General features: G+C 30.0%; 1 protein-coding gene across 1 annotated transcript; it reads left to right on the top strand.

The window, feature by feature from the left end:
* Window positions 1-2,679: 2,679 nt before the first annotated feature.
* LOC107483852 (uncharacterized) lies at window positions 2,680-3,652 on the top strand. The gene is made up of 2 exons (XM_016104460.3): window positions 2,680-2,814; window positions 3,126-3,652. Exons 1-2 carry the CDS (start codon window positions 2,757-2,759, stop codon window positions 3,374-3,376), a joined length of 309 nt encoding a protein of 102 aa, XP_015959946.1. The 5' UTR covers window positions 2,680-2,756; the 3' UTR covers window positions 3,377-3,652.
* Window positions 3,653-19,753: the final 16,101 nt, after the last annotated feature.

Here is a 19,753-nt window from a genome sequence, read left to right as displayed (position 1 = left end):
AATTGAAAAGTGTGGATAAAGCGAATAACTAAGTAATGAGGTGTTGGCAATGTTGAATGAGAAGTGAATAATGATGATGATGATGATGATGATGATGATGATGATGATGATAAATGGTGAACTTGAGATTGAATTGAGATATGAATTGATGAAATGTTAGTGTACGAGAGAGGGTATAATGGTGGTAATGATAAATAGTGAGTGTGATTGGAGAGTGTGACGAGCACTATATCCCGAGAGCGTGGTGGGCGCTACATCCCTAGAGTGTGGGAGCACCTTACCCTTGGAAGTGTGTCGGGCACTATATCCCATGAGTGTGACGGGCATTACCCGAGAGCGTGGCGGACGCTATATCCCAAGAGTGTGGGAACACTTTATCCCGGGTAATGCGACGGGCACTATATCCCATGAGTGTGGTGAGCACTATATCCCAAGAGTATTTGTGGAGGCATATCAACGAGACAATATCCGGGTTAGCTACTAGGTGTGTTGAGTTCTGGCAAAGTAACCGACACGTGAGCTCACGGCTAGTAGAAAAGGCATGCATCATATGCATTTATGTGTCTTGTTTATTTTTGCATTCGTGGGTTTGCATAAGTGATATTTATGCTTAACTGCTATATGTTTTGTTTGCTGTAACTGTAAACTACTTGTGTTTTCTTTGTATGTATTGTTTGTCTGTGCACTGGTATTTTCGAGGATTGGAGGAAAGGTAATGAACTTAGGGACTTAGGTTAGAACTGTGATAAAAACTAGGAATCATTAAACTTAGATACCTCGCCTTATTTCATGGTCTTAAATTTTAGCTTTTAAGTTTGAATCTGTTGTCGGAAGTTCTAGGATCGCCTTCGCCTTTTTCGGACATTATATGTTAGTTATATGAGCACCGTTACCATGCTAAGAACCTCTGGTTCTCACCCCATACATATTTTGTGGTTTTCAGATACAGGACGTGAGGTACCTCGCTGAGGCATTCTGAGAGTTTCTGAAGCAAAGGATTCTATCTTTTTGGAGATTCTATTTTGGTTTTCAATATATATGTAGATACTTTATATCTCCATTATATATATTATGTTTTATCCATCTTAGAGGTTTATTTGAAGAAACAAGTTCTATAAACAGTTTTTTGGGTCATTTTGGGATTCTCATGTATTTATGTATATATGTTTATATGCTCTATCCGATTTTAACTTCACAAGCTAGGTCAGAAGCTTTGTTATCTATATCTTGGAATTCTTCTTTTATGTATTTATGTTTCGCTTTACTCTTATCCTATCCGGTTTATGTTTAACACTTATGTGAGTAGTGCACTTTTCTATTTAATATTTTTGTTTAACTTTCCTTCAGAAGACTAGTAGATATAAAACTTTTTTTGATTATTCAATTATATTTTTTTTAGAAAATAATTAACTATTAAAATAATTAAACTTTTCACAACAAAAATAATAAAAAAATTATGAACGAAAAAATTAACCATCATGATGTTTTTTTTTGTATTTTTATTCATATTTTAATTATAAAAATAAATATAATTTAATTATATTATTTATGAAATGTGACTATAGATATAGATAAAATTTAGTTATATTACTTATATATAGTTTTATTGTATTGCTTATAAAGTTAGATTATAATTATGACTATAGAATTGTTCTCGTATTTTTGTATGTGTGGTTAATTCATGGTGTTGAAATATTACCCTTAATTATAAATAAGGTTTATAATTTAAAAAATAAAAAACTCAATTAAAAAGATACGAAAAAGATGATATTAAAAATATTCTAACTCTTTAAAATAAGAATATTCGAAATTTAATTAAATTTTTTTAAAATTTAAACTTAATAAAAATTTATATTCAATGTGTTTTGTATTAAATATATTTAATAACCTATTATATCGTATTGGTTGAAATTAGCTTTTATAATATTAATTTTCTAATAACACTTTATTAGAGAAAAACTATTTTTTCAGAATTTCTTTAAAACTAATTAATATTATATATATTTTGTTACACTACATTTAGTTATAAAAATTTTATTTATTTCTAATTTTTATATTAAAAATGAAAACAAATTTAAATTAGTGAATTTTAATTAATTTTAAAAAAATTAATAGTTAATTTATTATCTTTTTAGTTTTAGTTCAATCTAAATATTTTTTATTATTTTTGCAAAGAAAATCTAAAAATTTAATAATATGTGACGAAGAACACCGAATAAATTATATAAAAATTAATTAAAATATAACATAAAAATATCTTTAATTAAAGATGAAATAGACATCTTTATTTGAGTGATCCCCTTAATTTATAGATAGAATAGATTATAACAATAATATTAAAAAAAATTAAAATTTATCTTATTTAATATTCATTAATTATTACAATAATTAATTAATATCGAATAAGACAAATTTTAATTATTTTTTCTAATATTTTTTTTTTATCAACCATTTCCTTGCTGTAGATCTAATTCATTCAACATGCAATTAATGCCATAAATTCTCTTTCTCTTTCATATATATATAAATGTGAAAGAGTCACCAAAATATATATATAAATGTAAAAGTAAAAAGAACACATACATGAACCCACATCCCCTTATATAATTCATTCAACATGCAATTAATGCCATAAATTCTCTTTCTCTTTCATATATATATATATATACCAAAAATATATATAAATGTAAAAGTAAAAAGAACACATACATGAACCCACATTCTCCTAAAGAGTGATCGTGAATTTTTCAGGCGGAATGGCCAAACACTTCTCGCAATACGCTATTCTCGTTCTCCTCCTCCTCACAACATCAAGTAAGTTAGCTTTCTAATCCTTTTGTAGGAATAACAGCACAACTTTACAAATACCTTATATAAGTACCTCAAAACATAATTTTGATCTCTACAAAGACATAAGAGTTCAGTATGCACTTCATCCCATTAACTTAGCTTTTTCTAGTATATATTTGTTGTGATGTATATGTTCACTAACTGGTGGTGTATAACCACAATTTCTAGTTAGCTATACCAATGAATATGAACAAGCATCCAATACTACTAAAAGTTCAAAATTTTGAAAGCATATGAATAATGTTGTGGCATGTATTCCATATACACATATATAGGTTCTCTTATGATCATGGTGGCAAGTAGTGAAGTGTGCAACAAGGATGGTGGTGGTGTTGGGAATAATTGCTCATCATTGCAGCAGGAAAGATGTCGAGAAAAGTTGCGTAAGGGAGGAGGAGGGTGTGATGAACAATGGTGTACCAATGCTTGTGCTCTTAAGCACCTTGGCCAGAGTGCTGAAGGAAAATGCTTTGGCTACTATAGGAATCCAAGTGCTGGTTTCTGCAGTTGCACCTTCAACTGTTAGTGATGCTGGTGGGTTGATCAAAATAAAGCTTACATGAACTACAACCTAATGTATGAGTTTGATCACTTTTAAACCTAGACAATAAATTAAAGTTTAATATTTTCAATATAAATAAATTCTATCCAACTCTCTCTAAAATAAAGGATAAATTATCCCTATATATAGTGGTTCATTATATTCTTTTTTATCCATGTTAGGTGATTATGATCAAAATTATTCTAGAAATTAAGTGATAATAATGTTAGTAAATATAAGATTGTGTTTTGTTTCACATCATCGTCATTGTTATTAAGAGTTTGATTTGTACGTATAATTAATTTTTTTTTTAAGTTGTGTTCTTTAGAGTGGGTTATAAATTAAACTATTATTAGTATGAATATCTCATTGTTATATTACATGATGAATTAATCAAAGTATATAAGAAAGATTTAATAAAAACAACAGTGAAAAAGGAGAGAATATCGATTTGTATGGAGCATGAGAAGAAAAATACTTAAATAATTCTCTAGGAGGAATGGAAAAGATTTAAAAAAAATTAAAAAAGCAAAAAGGAGTTAAAGAATTTTGAAATTTAATTTTGAAATTTTTATACTGATTTTCTTTTTATTTTATTTTATTGAATTTTTTTATTTTGTGATTGGAACTAATTAATAGGTGTATGTATGAAAAAATAAAAAAATATGGGATTTCTATGGTGATTTTATAATTTGTGAAAAAAGTTATAGTATAAATTTAGATTAAATTAAGAATTAAAGTTAATTATGATAAGTTAATTAATTTCATCCAATAATTATTAAACATATATCATAAAAAATAACTTACCTTTTTCTTTGTTGCATTTTAGAAATGGCTTAACGATAATGTTAGGAGAGACAGTAAAAAAAATTATTTTATTTAATTTAATATCCCTTAGCTTCTTAATTAAAAAATATGCTATTCATAGTTACCAAAAAAAAAAAAAAGGGTTGTGCTATCCAACAATAGCTCATCACTATCAAGCAACACAGAGGGTGCTAAAGTACTTGAAAGCATCCCTATCTTTGGGTTTAACAATGTTGATTGGAGAAGATGCCTTGATACTTGGTGATCAATAACTGGTTATTATTTTTTCTTGGCTATTCCTTATTCTCATAAAAGGCAAAAAAGCAGGATACTGACCGAAGTTATATGAATTTATTGATTATGTGATGTACTGCAAATTAGTTTTGATTTATTGTTTTTGATATACTTCTCACATAAGATTCCACAACAAACAGGACAAAATGATTTAATGTCATATGAGATCACTTCCTGTTTTTACTAGAGACAAGTCTCACTATAAAAAAGTCACTGAATATCAGCGAATTTATCAAAAAAAAAAATTTGTTCGGTAACTATTTATACTCCAAATTACCAACGGATTTAGCAACGGATATAGATTTTTAATTACGAAATTTTGGAGTTTATTACCATTAAAATTTTTTTCGATAAATCTATTGGTAATATATTATTTATTATTAATAATTAAATTAATAGTTACCGGTGGATTTAACCGATAATAAATCCAATGATAAATTAGATTTTATTTTTTTATTTTGTTTAAAAATTCAATATATAATTTTAAATATTTAAATTTAAATATTTTTAAACTAATAATTTAAAGTTTTATAATTTTTTTGTAATAATTTGTCTATAATTTTTAGTTAAAAGTTCATAAATAAGTTCAAATATCAAAGTTTACTATTAAAACTAAATTTCAATAACAATTGCATTCAATAACATGCAAACAATTTCGATGGAAATTGGCAACACATGTCAGAGTTCAAAAGTAAAGCAAATGACCAGACAGAACCCAGAAATGAGAACAAATAATAAGCAACAAAACTTTGAAACAACTTATGAATGCATTATATAACATAGTATGAAGCGCACAAAAAATACCAGTAAAGACCAGCGATTTGGATCTTGCATTATAAATGGGAATACTTCAGAAGGATGCATTATCTCCGAGAGCAAAAAGTACTGATCCACTGCCTCTTCAAAATGCAAGTAAAAGAGTAACAAAAACTCTACTTGAACATGAATAAATGAGAGCAAATTTTTTGGCATTTCACCTTCACCCTCAAAATCATCAATAATGAGAAGAACTTGTTGCGGGCAATACTAGTTTACTGTTCCATAGCTCACAAATGGTTCTTTGTTCTTTGGCTCGTAAACTAGTTTAGTTTACTGCATCATTCATTTTTCATTTGTAGTTGTTCATTTGTGTTTTTTATTTTGCAGGGCACAGGTCAAAACAATTTCGCTCGCAGTGATACATAAAATCTTTATATCTTGGCATGAAGTACAAGAAGTAGATGTTATGACTTTGATTAGGAATTTTAATTCATGTATTAGGAATTTATGAGTAGTTGTTATAACTTTGATTTTTGGTATTTTATTAGAGCATGTTGTTATGTGATCACACACTTAAGTGACAACTTTATAAAAGTTGGATTACTTGATTTAAAATTATTGGTGAGTGACTAAATTATAAAATTATTTATGAATTTATGTAAGGTTTTATTTATGAAGATTAAAAAGAAATTAAGTTACTGATCATCTTTTTCGCCACGCTTTAAAAGCGTGATCATATGGCCATATTTCTGTCTATTGCCACGCTTATAAAGCGTGGCCATGTCTCCTCTTTTTGTCACGCTTTTAAAGCGTGGCCATATCTGGTCTACTGCCATGCTTCTAACTCGTGGCCATATCTCCTCTTGTTGCCATGCTAGAAAAGCGTGGCCATATCTCCTCTATTACCACGGTTTAAAAGCGTGGCAATATCTCGTCTATTGCCACGCTTACAAAAGCGTGGCCATATCTGTAAGCGTGGCCTTATCCTCCACATATGGTCACGCTTTAAAAGCGTGGCCATATCTCCCACCTACAACCACGCTTTTAAAAGTGGCAAGCGTGGAAAAAAAAGTGTGGCGATAGACTGAAAAAAGCGTGGCAATAGAGCAACCCCACCCTTTCAGAGGTCTCCTTTCGAAAGCGTGGCAGTAGCTCAAAAGCGTGGCGAAAAGTTATCGCCACGTTTTTTTCAGTTTTTCGCCACGCTTTAAAAGCGTGACAATAGAGCTGTTTTCTTGTAGTGAGGCGGCACTCCTGAAATTGGTTTCTCAAATTTGGGAAATGTCTTGATAGCTGTCGGAATTTGAATTAAAAAGAGGTAGATCTTAATATCCCAAGACTTAGATAAATATGTGTTTTGGAGTCCTGAGTTTTCTCATCATCAAGGGTGAATTTATTTTGTTTCTTATGTCAGAGCTTTGTTGAGACTATACAATCTCCCTTCTATCAATATTATTTATGGAGAAAAAAGGGTTGAGGTAGGTATTTTACTGTTGTAATTTTTTCCTCTTGCATGACTGATCTCTGAAAGTGTAGTCCAGTCTTTCTTTACTTGCATTTTCTAGAAGTCATTTGATCGGTTTGAGATGTCATCAGACACAAAATTACATGCATGATTGTCATTGCTGCTGAGGGGGATGGTTTTCTCATGTTTTGAAGTAACATGTGAATCTTATATCCTGAGAAAAATATGATATTTGTTCATAGTAGAAATCATGTTTGGTTTCCGTAATCCTTTTTTTTTTCATTACTTTGCTTCTTAAGTTGATATAAACCAGCACAGGGTTTAAAAATGCTGCTTATCGACATGCATTTAACATTGAGCTACATACCAAAGGCACCAGTTTAGAAGATATGGGTAACATACCGAATTTGTTGTTAGTAATCTCCCAAATCCATGGTGTCCTATTTATAATATATCTGTCATGATAACATAAATTAACTCTATATTACCTAAACTCCTGGTATCATTGTAGATGAGTTTCTTATTGCTGGAGGTGCTGAATAGATAGGCTATGTTGATAGAGTTGAAGCAAAAGCTGTTTTTTTGCTAAGCTTGGTTTGATTTAGCCAAATTGGCCTTTAAAAGGAAAAAGAATATCAAAACTAATTGTGAAAGTTGTTAAGATTTTTCTTTTGGGTGTTAACTCATTTTAAAGCACTCTAATTTCAATTTTTATTGCTGAATAGGTATTGTCATCAATCATTCACACTCTCTCTTTCTAATTAGTAATTACCGCCTTCTTCAACTGTATTTTCACTCCATTTTCTCCTTGTGTTGTTGCAGTCAAGGATGTGGTCTTGAAATTGAACCCGCTTCTCACAAATTAAAGAACAAGCTATTGGTTTCCGTTGCTGCTGGAGTCAAGCTCCATGATCTTCAGGTTTCTCAAGGCTTTCATCTTCTTCTCACTTGCATCTTTTCTTTTGATTTTACTTGTGGACTATAATTTGAACGTGTTGTTGCTGATCTGATAAATAAGGTTGCTAATCTGATATGATAATCTCACTAAATATAAAAAATCTATATTTATTAATATATAACCAAATTAAATATCTTAATGGTGGATGTTCTATTCTGTTCTGATGCAGGTGTTTGGAAGAAAGAGCTCAAATGTTCATGTTAAAGGCCCTCAAACAATCTGATGTGAAAAAATTGACATGTCAGTTAATGAATTAGGTCTCAAGTAAAATTGTAGCTTTTTTAAAGATAATATAAGCAAATGTGATAAAAAGGAAAAAATCAATGGTTGTGATGCTAAAGATTAGGAAGCAAATTTAGATATTTTGAGTTTATCTGTTTACAAGGATTATAAATATTTTTTGTCAAACAGGTGTATATAAATTGTGTTCACATAATAACATGCTTAATTTCTTTGTCAAACAAGTGGATACAAATTTAGAAAGTAACGATGTAAATATAGTTCAAGCACTTAGCAAAGAAAAACAATAGATATTTGGGGTCATTCACTCACCATAATTATAATAATTTCCAAATGCATATATATGTAAAGCATGTCATGTGAGTACAATTTTCATGATTTCTTGCTTTATCTGTGAATATAATTATGTGAATGTAATAATTATTCTTTTTTATTTATTTTTTAAATTATATTTTTATTGTAAAAATTAGATCAAAAGAGTAAAATTTCATCGCCAAAAGAGTTAGAAAGTAAGTCTTTGGACCGAATAACAGAGTAGCATGAAATATGATGGAAATTTTATATATTAAAAATTACATGTTAAGATATTTATAGTTAAAAAATTATGCTATGTTTGATATATACTATGTATAAGAGTTATTACTTTTGATTTTCAATACTAAAAAATCATATATTTTGTTTAGTACTTTTTTTACGAGTAATATAATACTTTGTTTATGAGTTATATAATATTTTTGTTATTTTAAAAATTTAATAAAAAAATTATTCGTTTAACACGATAAAAAATATTATTTTTACCCTGTAAAAAAAGGCGATTTGTAACTACCATTTTAAATAACATGAAACGCCATTTTAACCTTGTAAAAATGGCGGTTTCAAACGCCGTTTTAACAAATAAAAATGCCAATGTCAGGGTAAAAACGGTGGTTCAAAAATACCATTTTAACCAACAAAAAATGCTGTTTTAATCCAATAAAAAAGGCTGTTTTAAACGCTGTTTTAACCAATCAAAAACGTCGTTTTCAACCTGTAAATAATGACGGTTTGAACTGCCATTTTAACTAACCAAAAAATGTCATTTTGTCTAGAAATCATGGCAGTTTGAACTGCTGTTTTAACCTATCCAAAAACTACCGTTTTAACCAAGAAAAATGTGGCGATATTTTAAAACTCGCCGTAAAAACCAGAATGGCGCCCAGAATTATGTTGCTTTTTAAAACCGCCATTCCTGATAATATTGGCGGTTCAAACCGCCATAAATACCCAAAAAATCGCCATTTTAACCCAAAGTTTTTGTAGTGTGTATTACATATATACATATATATAGGTGCTCTTATGATTACGGGGGTAAGTAGTGAAGTTTGCAACAAGGATAGTAATGGTGTTGGGAATAATTGCTCATCATTGCAGCAGAAAAGATGTCAAGAAAAGTTGTTTATGGAAGGAGGAGGGTGTGATAAAGAATTATGTATATATTGAAGTACTTGTGCTTTTAAGCACCTTAGCGAGCTGGGAGGTGACGGAAAATGCCTTGGCTTCTTTTGGAGTAAAACTGCTGTATGCATTTGCATCTTCAACTGTTAACGATGGTGGTGTGTTTTTTTATCAAAAGTTTACCTGAACTACAAACTAATGTGTTATGTATGAGTTTAATCAGTTTTAAACCTATATAAATTAAAGTTTTCTATTGTTATTGATTATTAATTAATGAAATTGAAAGGTTTGATCACTTTCAATATATAATGTAAGTTGTTGTTTTTGTTTTGAGTGAATATTAATTCCGTTTTTTTTAGTTGCATTTTGAAAAATCTTAACAATAATGATAGGGGAGAAATGACTTAAAATTATTTTATTTAATTTAATATTCATAATTTTATAATGTAATATTATTACACTTAATTATATATAATATTTTTTAATTATTTTAATAATAATTAAAAATATAAAATAAGATCATTTTAGATTATTTTACGTTGATTTTTATTGTATTTTAAATCTTTTTTATTGTTATACATAAGTGATTTTTTAGTTTATCCTCTTAATTAAAAAATATGTTATTCTATTGCATGGCTCATCCAACATGCCTGTTTATCGATCAATCAAAGAATGCAAAAATATTTGAAAGCGCACTATATACCTTTGGGTTCCACAGTGTTGATTGGAGAGGATGCCTTGATACTCGGCATTTAATCAGTGGATACTATTTTTTTTTTTTTAATCTTAATAACCATTTGTTATTCCCATGAAAGGCAAAGAAAGCAAACATGTAAGATACTTCACAAGGTCTTCAGTTGAGACAAAATACATAGCTTTAGTATCATAGTTACGTGAATTTATGACTATGTGACATGTTGGGTTTAGAAAATAATATTTTTATTTTAGTGATGATAAAAATTATTTGATTGTTGGATTTGAAAGTTCAAAGTTTGTTATAAGTGTTCTTTTTGTGAAGACCTATAGTCATAATTTGCAGGGTCTAAAAAGAAAGGAAAGAAGCCAGTTTTGGACAAACATAAAGAGAAAATGTAGCAACAATATGAATAATTTGGAGTTAAAGAAAGATCAACGATACTAATTTAGTTAGCACAAACAAGGACAAGCTATTATTAACAAAAAGAAAGAAAAGCAAATACAAGGACAACACATACACACCCACGTTCTTTTGCTACTGCATATTGTTGCTCTGCATTTTCGCACCTTTATTATCCCTGTTGTAACACACTGATTTTTTGAGAAGAATGCAACCATGATCCTATCTGCTGTGCTTAGATTTTGTTAGCACATAAAGTTTTAATTTTTGGAAACAGTGCACCTATATAAAAAAGGCATTCAGCCATATTTTGTTGCTTACATCTTTTTTTTCATTGTTAACATTGAATATATTATTTTTTTAATTTATCTTTAATTTCTTTATTTCAAGAAAACAAGCTATATGAGGCATTAGAAAAAGCTATTGAGAGAAGAGACAAAGAGAGATATACTTGAAGAAAAAGTCATTAAATATATCAAATTTGATCCTTAAATTTATTGATTAGGTGATATACTGAATATCAGTAGTTTCGATTTATTGTTATTAATATACTTCTCATATAAGATATTTTACATATGAACCCACATACTCCGTATTCGTTCTTGTACAAATTTGTATTACATTTTGTATAACTATATAAGGAACTAGTGTCAAAGAGCTGCAATAGATACAAAATATTCTCTGAGATCTTGATGCAGCTTAATTATTTTTGGGAGCTAGTAGTGTTCTAATGTGACAATCATAGTGCACTATACATTGTGGCCAATTTGGTGTTCCATAAAGCTTACAAAATATTTAGAAGTAGATTATCATATGGAGCGACAACGTATACAAAGAATCTGGCCTCATGAGAATACATCTTGTTTTCACCAGAGACCAGAAAGTTAATCTCTTCATAAAGGCTTTGTCGTTCTCAACCATTAGGGACAATCTTTCCAAACTCGCAGCGGTATTCATAAACTCAAACAAAACAAAATATAGAATAAAGTGATAATATGAGTACACATCAAGGTTGTGAGTTGTGACAGCCAAATCGATCGGTGAATCAATTAAGTAACTGGTCCAAAGATTTAATGGTCCAATCATAATTGAACCGTAATCAAACTAGTTTAACAAAAAATATATAATAAAATTATTTAAAATCTATCAATATAAATTTTTAGATATTTAAATTCATTGATTCAATGACAATAAAATTCAAAATTTTTACTTTTCATATAATAATTTGTCATTATTCAAATTTTACGTTCAAAATTCAACACATCAAAATTCATAACTAAAATAAAATTAAAATACTACTTTGTAGATCTTGATCAGCAATAGCTTCAATATTTTATTAAAAGAAATTTAAACAACAACTTGGAAAAGGAAAAAGGTTAAAAAGAAAAAGGCAAAATTGCTGAAAACAAGATTAAAAGAAATCAACAATAACAAATTTATTATATATTAATTAGGATAAATAAATCACATTTAAAAAGAAATATTCTTGTAGAGTTGTACATTGACAGATGTCATGTAATGTCTATAAATATATGCAAGTAAAATTTTAAAGTGGTCATTGATGACATTAGCTATTTGTACCAAAAAAATTCTAAGATTCTAATTGCACCACAAAAGTATATCTAAGATTAAAAAAAAATTGCACCACATTAATCCCACTCATTTTTCTTTGAGTTACTCGTCATAGGGTGTGTGTGGTTGGAGGGAATACAAGCAGGAATTTTGAGATGGGAATATTTTATTCCCATGTTTGGTTCAAAATTTAAAAAATTATTCCTGGGTATGTTTTATTTCCTGGAATCAAAATCCAACTCATTTCATTTCCATTTCCCCCCTGGTTATCTTTAATTCCAATGGAAATGGAATGTGTATAATAAAGTGAAAAGTCTAAAATACCTTTGTTAATTTCACTCCAACCCTGCTTTTTATATTTTTCCCAATTCATTTCAAACAAAACGAAACCCTAGCAGAAACCCCTCCTCCATGAAAACCAATCCCTAACGAGGCTTTTCTTCAAATTCACGGAGGCTCCACCGGCGTCGGTGCCGCCTCGCCGCCGATTTCGATTTGCACGACTATCGCGCTCCTTATTCTAGAAGGAAATCGTTCGCGTTCGTGTCATCATCACAGCTCACGGTTCCTATTCGTGCTTCCTGGTCGTGTTCATCATCTCGAGTGGTGCTTACTGTTCGTGTCATCTCATTCGCTTCTCTCCCTCCTCACGTCTCAGCAATAACCATCAAAGAGAGTTTAATTTGTCTTCTGCAACCTTGTTCATCTTTTTCAAGCGCAGAGTCTTCTTCTTCAGGTAAGGATCTTTTATTTGTTATTTATTTATTTTTCCTAAACTATGTTTGTGCTATAATTTATTGGCATGAAGGTTTGTGCTAGGTTTAAAAAATTTTGTAAAATAGTTGATTCATTGTTGTTAATCTTATTGTTGATTGGTTTGTGATACTGAATAGAATATATGGTTCTTTGAAATGCAATGTCATTAAGGAAGCATAACAAAAGGTTCTTTGATGATTACTGCAACACTCAAAGCCCTTTGAAAAATGAAAGAAATTCTTTTTTGAAATTGGAAAAGGCTTCTTTTACCTTTTGATCAATGTATATATAAGACAAAGGCTATGGTAGATTGAATCAAAGGTTGAATGATGATGTTATAAAATAGAGTTGTGTCTTTTTTTTAGTTGATTCTGTTTTCAGTCATATGTTGTAACTTAAAATTGTTATTGTTTTTGGATCTGCATTATGAAATTTTGAGTTTGATTCTTGTGGCATAAGGATTCATAAGGACTGTGGAGTAAACACGCCAGTCCCTTTGCTTTGTATTCTCATATCTTGTTCATAGAACAGAGCAGGATGTTGAGGAGCATGAATTGCTCCAGAGAAAGACCGAAAAAATAGTAGTTACAAACTAACATGTTAGAAACAAATAATAATTAAATGACCTCTTTTTCAATATGACATATTTTTGGGTAATTAAAAACTAAAAAGGGTTTGAATAAAAAGTAATAGTTTGGTATATGAAACCTGTGTTGGAAAGAGTTTGTATCTGGTTCCAACTTTGTATGTTGTTGTCCCACGACTCACGAGATATGAAGGGTTTTATATAGAGATATCAAAATAATTAAAATTGAAGGGTCTATAATATTGGAGCATAAATTTGACAATTCAAGGCTGTGAAAGAATACTTATCTATTTACTGTTACTACTTACTGCATTTCAAGTGTAGTGGATTTACTTGTGAAGAAGTAAATAAGCTTTCTTTGCTTTAAACCCTTGTGTTAAATTTCTATGCTATTTGACTAATATTGTGATTCATCCTTCATCTATTTGGCAGTATTTCTGTTTTCCTTGCATAGCCCAGGATTAGATCGGAGGTGATCTAATAAAACATAATAATTGAACTGAATGAATGTAATTATATGAGCCTATGTATTATTAATTCTCACTCGAGCCATTAGGTGGTGATGCCATATATATCTCTATCTATTTGAATGTTGTTAATTGGTGTATGAATATATACATGTTTTAACTTTCTTTTATGTCTACTATTTTTGCAACAATTGAAGAGAGATAGTGCTGTATGGATGCATCTGTTTAATTGATTTTTTCTTTTTGGTATGTTGATGTTTTCTTCTCTTTCTCTCTTTTCAATTTTTCTTTGATGATTTGATACGTGAGAATTTTAGATTGGTTGGAGTTTTATGTCAAGCTTTCTCTTTCTCTTTTTTAAAGTGAACCAAAGAACAAACAGATTCATAATTTAAATCTGAGGTTCTACTTAAAAGAAAAAGTTCCATTTCAATGGAGAGATTGGTAGTAAAATCATTGATTGAATTAGTTTAGATTTTTTTTGGTCTGGGTTTTGGTTCATAGTTATGTTATAATTTTGGAAGAAATTTTTGTTGGATCAAAATGGTAATGAACATGAATGCTGGTTAAGCAGGATAAAGCATATTTAATTAAAGATTAATTATTTTTTTCTTACTTCTTCAATTTATTTCTTCTGTTTTACTTATTTGTTGATATATTTTAGACTGTTTTAGGCCTATTCCCATGTACCCAGTGCTTCTCTTCCTTTTATTAAGAAAACTCTAACCTGGTTTTACTAATCATATGTTTTCTGTGGGGTGTGACAACTGAGAACTGCATACATATCTGTGAAGATGCTCTGTAACATTTGGAAGAAATCAAAGCAGCTTTAAATTTTGATGTTAAACATGTATTTATTTTTCTCCTTGTTACAGAGACTTGATTGCTAATTACCGAAATTCTGTCGAGGAGCTTGTTAAGTCTGAGCCATAGGAGCCTGTCAATTTTCAGGTTGGCTAAAAACCACAACTATTATATTATTTATCGAGAGATTATAGCTTCCTTGTTTTACTAGGTGTGTATCTTTCTAACTTAAAATTAACAAAATTGCTAAGATTTACACTTGATACGTTGTTCAAGAGCATGTCTCATAATTAGATTTATGTTCTACTATCTCAATGTAGTCAAGGATTAATAGGTGTAGCTTAAAATTATTTCTTAATAGAAAGATAGCCGATAGCACATGTATATCTTATTATCATCAAAGTACAGAACACAAGAAGTGCATAGCTGAACAACATTCTCATTGATGTTGAGTGCCACATGTATATCTCATAGTTTGACTATTCAAATTGAAGCATGGTATTATTTTCACAAATTGCAATATATCTCATAGTTTTAATTAAATATAATCTATATACTACAAATAAGACCACCTAGTACATCTTTGTTTTATTTTATTTTATAATTACTGTTCTTTTCATACTTGTGTGATTCCTTGCTTCAAGATGATGAAAATGGGATTGTAATGATTTTGTGATTGGCCTTTAATTACTGTTCTTTTCATACTTGTGTGATTCCTTGCTTCAAGATGATGAAAAATTGTCTTGTGTTATTTTCTACTTCTATAGAAAATGGAAGAGAATATTTGACCTAATTCAAAGCAAACTAGTTAAAATCCTAGTTTCTGGTGCCATTATATCAGGTTTTAAGATCCATGGAAACTAGTTAAAGTTCCTCTTGAACTATAATGTGCAGCAACTGGTGATGGCTTGATTCCAAGAAATGTTTGTTGAAAATTGATGGTGGCTTTTGGATTTTTGTTGCTTTGTGCATAATTGATCATAGATTTTGCATCTTTGGAAGTAATTACAATGCTAGGAGAATAGAGATGTCCCATTCAATTAGTTGAGGATCATCTGAGATGAACACTGCTCCTTTTACATTGTCATAGTCACTAATTTAATTATGATAAAATTGATTTTAATTAAACATTTGTTATTAGGGGTATTATAGTAAATTTATTAGTAGAGATAGAATTTAGAGTTAATAATAATTTAACTAAAGATATTTGTTATTAGGGATATTTTAGTAAATTTAAATATTTATTAGTAGAGATAAAATTTAGAGTTAATAATAATTTAACTAAAGATATTTGTTATTAGGGATATTTTAATAAATTTAAAAAATTTAGAATCAATTGATCACAGATTTTAAATTTAGAGTTAATAATAATTTAACTAAAGATATTTGTTATTAGGGATATTTTAGTAAATTTAAAAAAATTTAGAGTCAATAATAATTTTAACTAAATATATTTGTTATTAGGGGTATTTTAGTAAAAAATTTAGAGTCAATAATAATTTAACTAAACATATTTGTTAATAGGGGTATTTTAGTAAATTTAAAAAAATTAGAATCAATAATAATTTTAACTAAAGATATTTGTTATTAGAGATATTTTAGTAAATTTAAAAAAATTAGAATCAATAATAATTTTAACTAAAGATATTTGTTATTAGGGGGTATTTTAGTAAATTTTAAAAAATTTAGAGTCAATAATAATTTAACTAGACATATTTGTTATTAGGGGTATTTTAGTAAAAAATTTAGAATCAATAATAATTTTAACTAAAAATATTTATTATTAGAGGTATTTTAGTAAATTTAAAAAATATTTAACTTTTAGTCATTAATATTTTAATTTGAATGATTAAGGGTAATTTTGACATATTACATAATATGACCAAGATATTTAAACTCAACCAAACAAAAATTTAGTCATTCCTAGGATTATTACATAATATTCCAATGTATTAAATTTTACAATCAAATATGGGAATCATATATTCCAAGTAATCTCATTCCTAGGAATATAATGCCTAGGAATGAGATTACTTGGTAATAAAATTTAATCTTTGAACCACACACACCCTAAGTGACATGGCACATACCCTTTTACGCTGAATTAAATGAAACGACATTACTTTAATTTGAGGCTAAATGCTTCATGAAACGATGTGATTTAACTTTAATAAACCACAAAATATATTATTTCCCACATAAAAGTAAGACTATTAAGATTAAACAACAACATTTTATCAATAAATTAGCGCCAAAATTAAATCCATGTTGTTTCATCTAAACCAGTATGAAAGGGATGCATCAAGTGAGTTAACACGAGGAGTAACGCGACAGAAAGAAAGTGGAGGACTAATGTGGTGAAATTTTTTCAATTTTGAGGATTTTTATGGTGCAATTGGAATCACAGAGACCTTTTCGGTGTAAGTGGTTAATCTTAGGGACTACTTTGGAGCTTAACTCTATTTTCCAACAAAAACCTCATGCCATTCATCACACTTAATTGTCACCAATCTTTTCTATTATGTTATTTTGTGTGCAATCTTTTCTCATCGATAGCAGAGACCAAAGACTGGAGAAAAAAGCAACAAGCTGTGAGAGACGAGAAAGTGAGCAGAGATCGGAGAGGCGAGTGATGACGAGTTGAGCAGGGACTTGAGAATAGAGAAGCAAGCCAACAAGGAGAGCATGTGATAGCAATGGCAAAGACAGAATTTGGAGCAAAGTTAGTTTGATGAGCAATGATGGCAGGGCGAGCAACGTTAGCAACAATGGCGAGGGGAGCAATATGTGTGATAGTGGTTGTGACATTACTGGCTGCTACGACTAGACAAGGTAGTGGATGCTGTAGTGTTTCATATAATGCTTGAGTGTGTGGGTACGTTAGTGAATGTAATTTTAAAATTTTTGATTTAATTTTTTTATTTTTTTAATAGAAGGACATTATTGTTAAGGTGTGTTTCTTTAAAGGAAAGAAAAAGTATAGGGGATCAACTAGTGGTACAACCAACTAGAGTAAAATAGGTCCCAATAAAAATGAATCCTAAAAGAGGCAACCTAGTTTTATCCTAATCCCATTGATAGTATACAATGAAAATCAAACACATAAACCTTAATATATCTCTCCTGTCCACATGAAAAATTCTAATCTCTCCCCACATTCTCATCGACTACCACCGCAGGGTACAGCGCTACCTGATACGGATTTTGATGATCAATATCCACTGGCAAGTACACCGCGTTGTAATCAAGTAATAACTCACTATAATTAAGGTTGATCCCGCGAGAATTGAAGGACTGAACAATTTTAATTAATGGGCTATTCTAGTTAAACAAGCAATTTGATGAGATTTGTTCAATTCTTAGACAACTTGATAATGAAGTAACTTGCATGAAACATAAAGAACAAGAAAATAAATGGATGAAAGTAAGAACAGAATGTAAATAACTGGAAATGTAAAGTGCATAAATTTAAATTGCAAGAATTGTAAATGTGGAAGAATAAATGACAATGAAATTAAAATGCTGGAATGTAAGGGGAATTGGGAATAATGGGCATCAAAGATAAACTAGTAATTCAGAAAGGAAACTAAGGCAAACAATTAGAATGAAAAAATCAAAATACATGAAGAAATAATATGGGATGAAATCATTAGGGATTGGAGGGTTTAGTTCTTCCTGAATCAATGATTCTCAACTCCTTCTCAATTATGTAAAGTAGATCCATGGCAAATCATAAGTAATTGAATTTCAATCTCTTGGTAATTCAATTTCTCTCAACATAATCAATTGCCAATCTCTTGATCTATTGCTCATGAGAAGAGGTGATGTTCAATTTTTATTCTAAACCACACAACCCTCAAGAGAAATTGTGAGAGTAGAGCCTCAAACTGAATTCTATGAATCCTTTTTCAAGCTCATCATAGGATTCAAACAGATCTAATCCCTCTCTCGATAGAATTAGATATTTGAAGAACAAAGACTCTCTCTTAGATGAACAATAATTGAATTGAGAAGAATAATAATAACATCAATTCATTAGAATCAAAACAGAGCTCCCCCTCTAATGAAGAGGGGTTTAGTGACACGTTGCTCTCTAAAATACAAACTAAGGCTTAAAAAAGTAAAAACTGGAAAAATAAACTAAAAGTTAAGTACAACCCAAAACGTGAAGTAGAGTAAAGCTTCCAAGAGTCCCTTTCTAGTTCTAACCCTCCCCCATTTATACTATTTCTGTGCTTCCCAAGTGCCTTCGAAGTGTGCTTCAAGATTGGACTCTTTTAGGCTTAGATCAGAAGTCCTTCTTAAAGCCTTGGCATTATTAGCTTTAGGCGCCTCTTTTGTTGGTTTCTCCTATCAATACCTTTAGGAATTTGGAGTATTGCCTCTCTTGGTTTCTCCCTTGAACCTAGGGGTGGCAAGCGGGAAAGCCTGCCACGCCCCGCCAGAAGCTCGCCCTTTGGCGGGCTGGTCCATCCCGCCCCGCCTAGTGAGGCGGTCCGAGAATCCCACCTGCCCCACCTAATGGCGGGCTAGCGGGCCGGTGGGCCAAATATCATCTTTTTTTACTTTTAACTATTAAATAATATATATAAAGGCATAAAAAATCTCTTATGTTTTTTACTTTTAACTATTATAATTTCTAAAGGTATAAACAAATTATAATTTTTATAGTCACAAATATTAAAGTCTTTGTAATTATAAATATCTAATTAATATAATTATAAATCAAGTTTTCATCCAAAACATTATTATAAATATTATTCCCACAGCAAAATAAACATAATTCAAAACATAATTATAAATATTTTCTCTAAATCAAAATAAAAATAATCCAAAACACTCAATTTTCATCTTCATTCTCTTGTAAGTTGGGTTAGGGGAAGTTGGATTTTAGTAAAAAAATTATAAAAATACCCCTTTCCAAAAAAAAAAAAATACTAAGCCCGGTGGGGAAGCCCGCCAAAGCCCGCGGTTTAAGCGGTGCAGGTTAGGCGGGCTTTTGCTATTTGGAAATCCCAGTTTTCTAGCACGGCCCGCCTTTTTTAGCGGGTTATGTGGGCCGGTCCGGAGGGTTTAGGCCCGTTTGCCACCCCTACTTAAACCTTTGATGATATGGCATCCTTG

The sequence above is a fragment of the Arachis duranensis genome, chromosome 4, assembly GCF_000817695.3.
Source record: "Arachis duranensis cultivar V14167 chromosome 4, aradu.V14167.gnm2.J7QH, whole genome shotgun sequence".
Taxonomy (NCBI): Eukaryota; Viridiplantae; Streptophyta; class Magnoliopsida; order Fabales; family Fabaceae; genus Arachis; species Arachis duranensis.
This window is presented reverse-complemented; position numbering and strand designations above follow the sequence as displayed.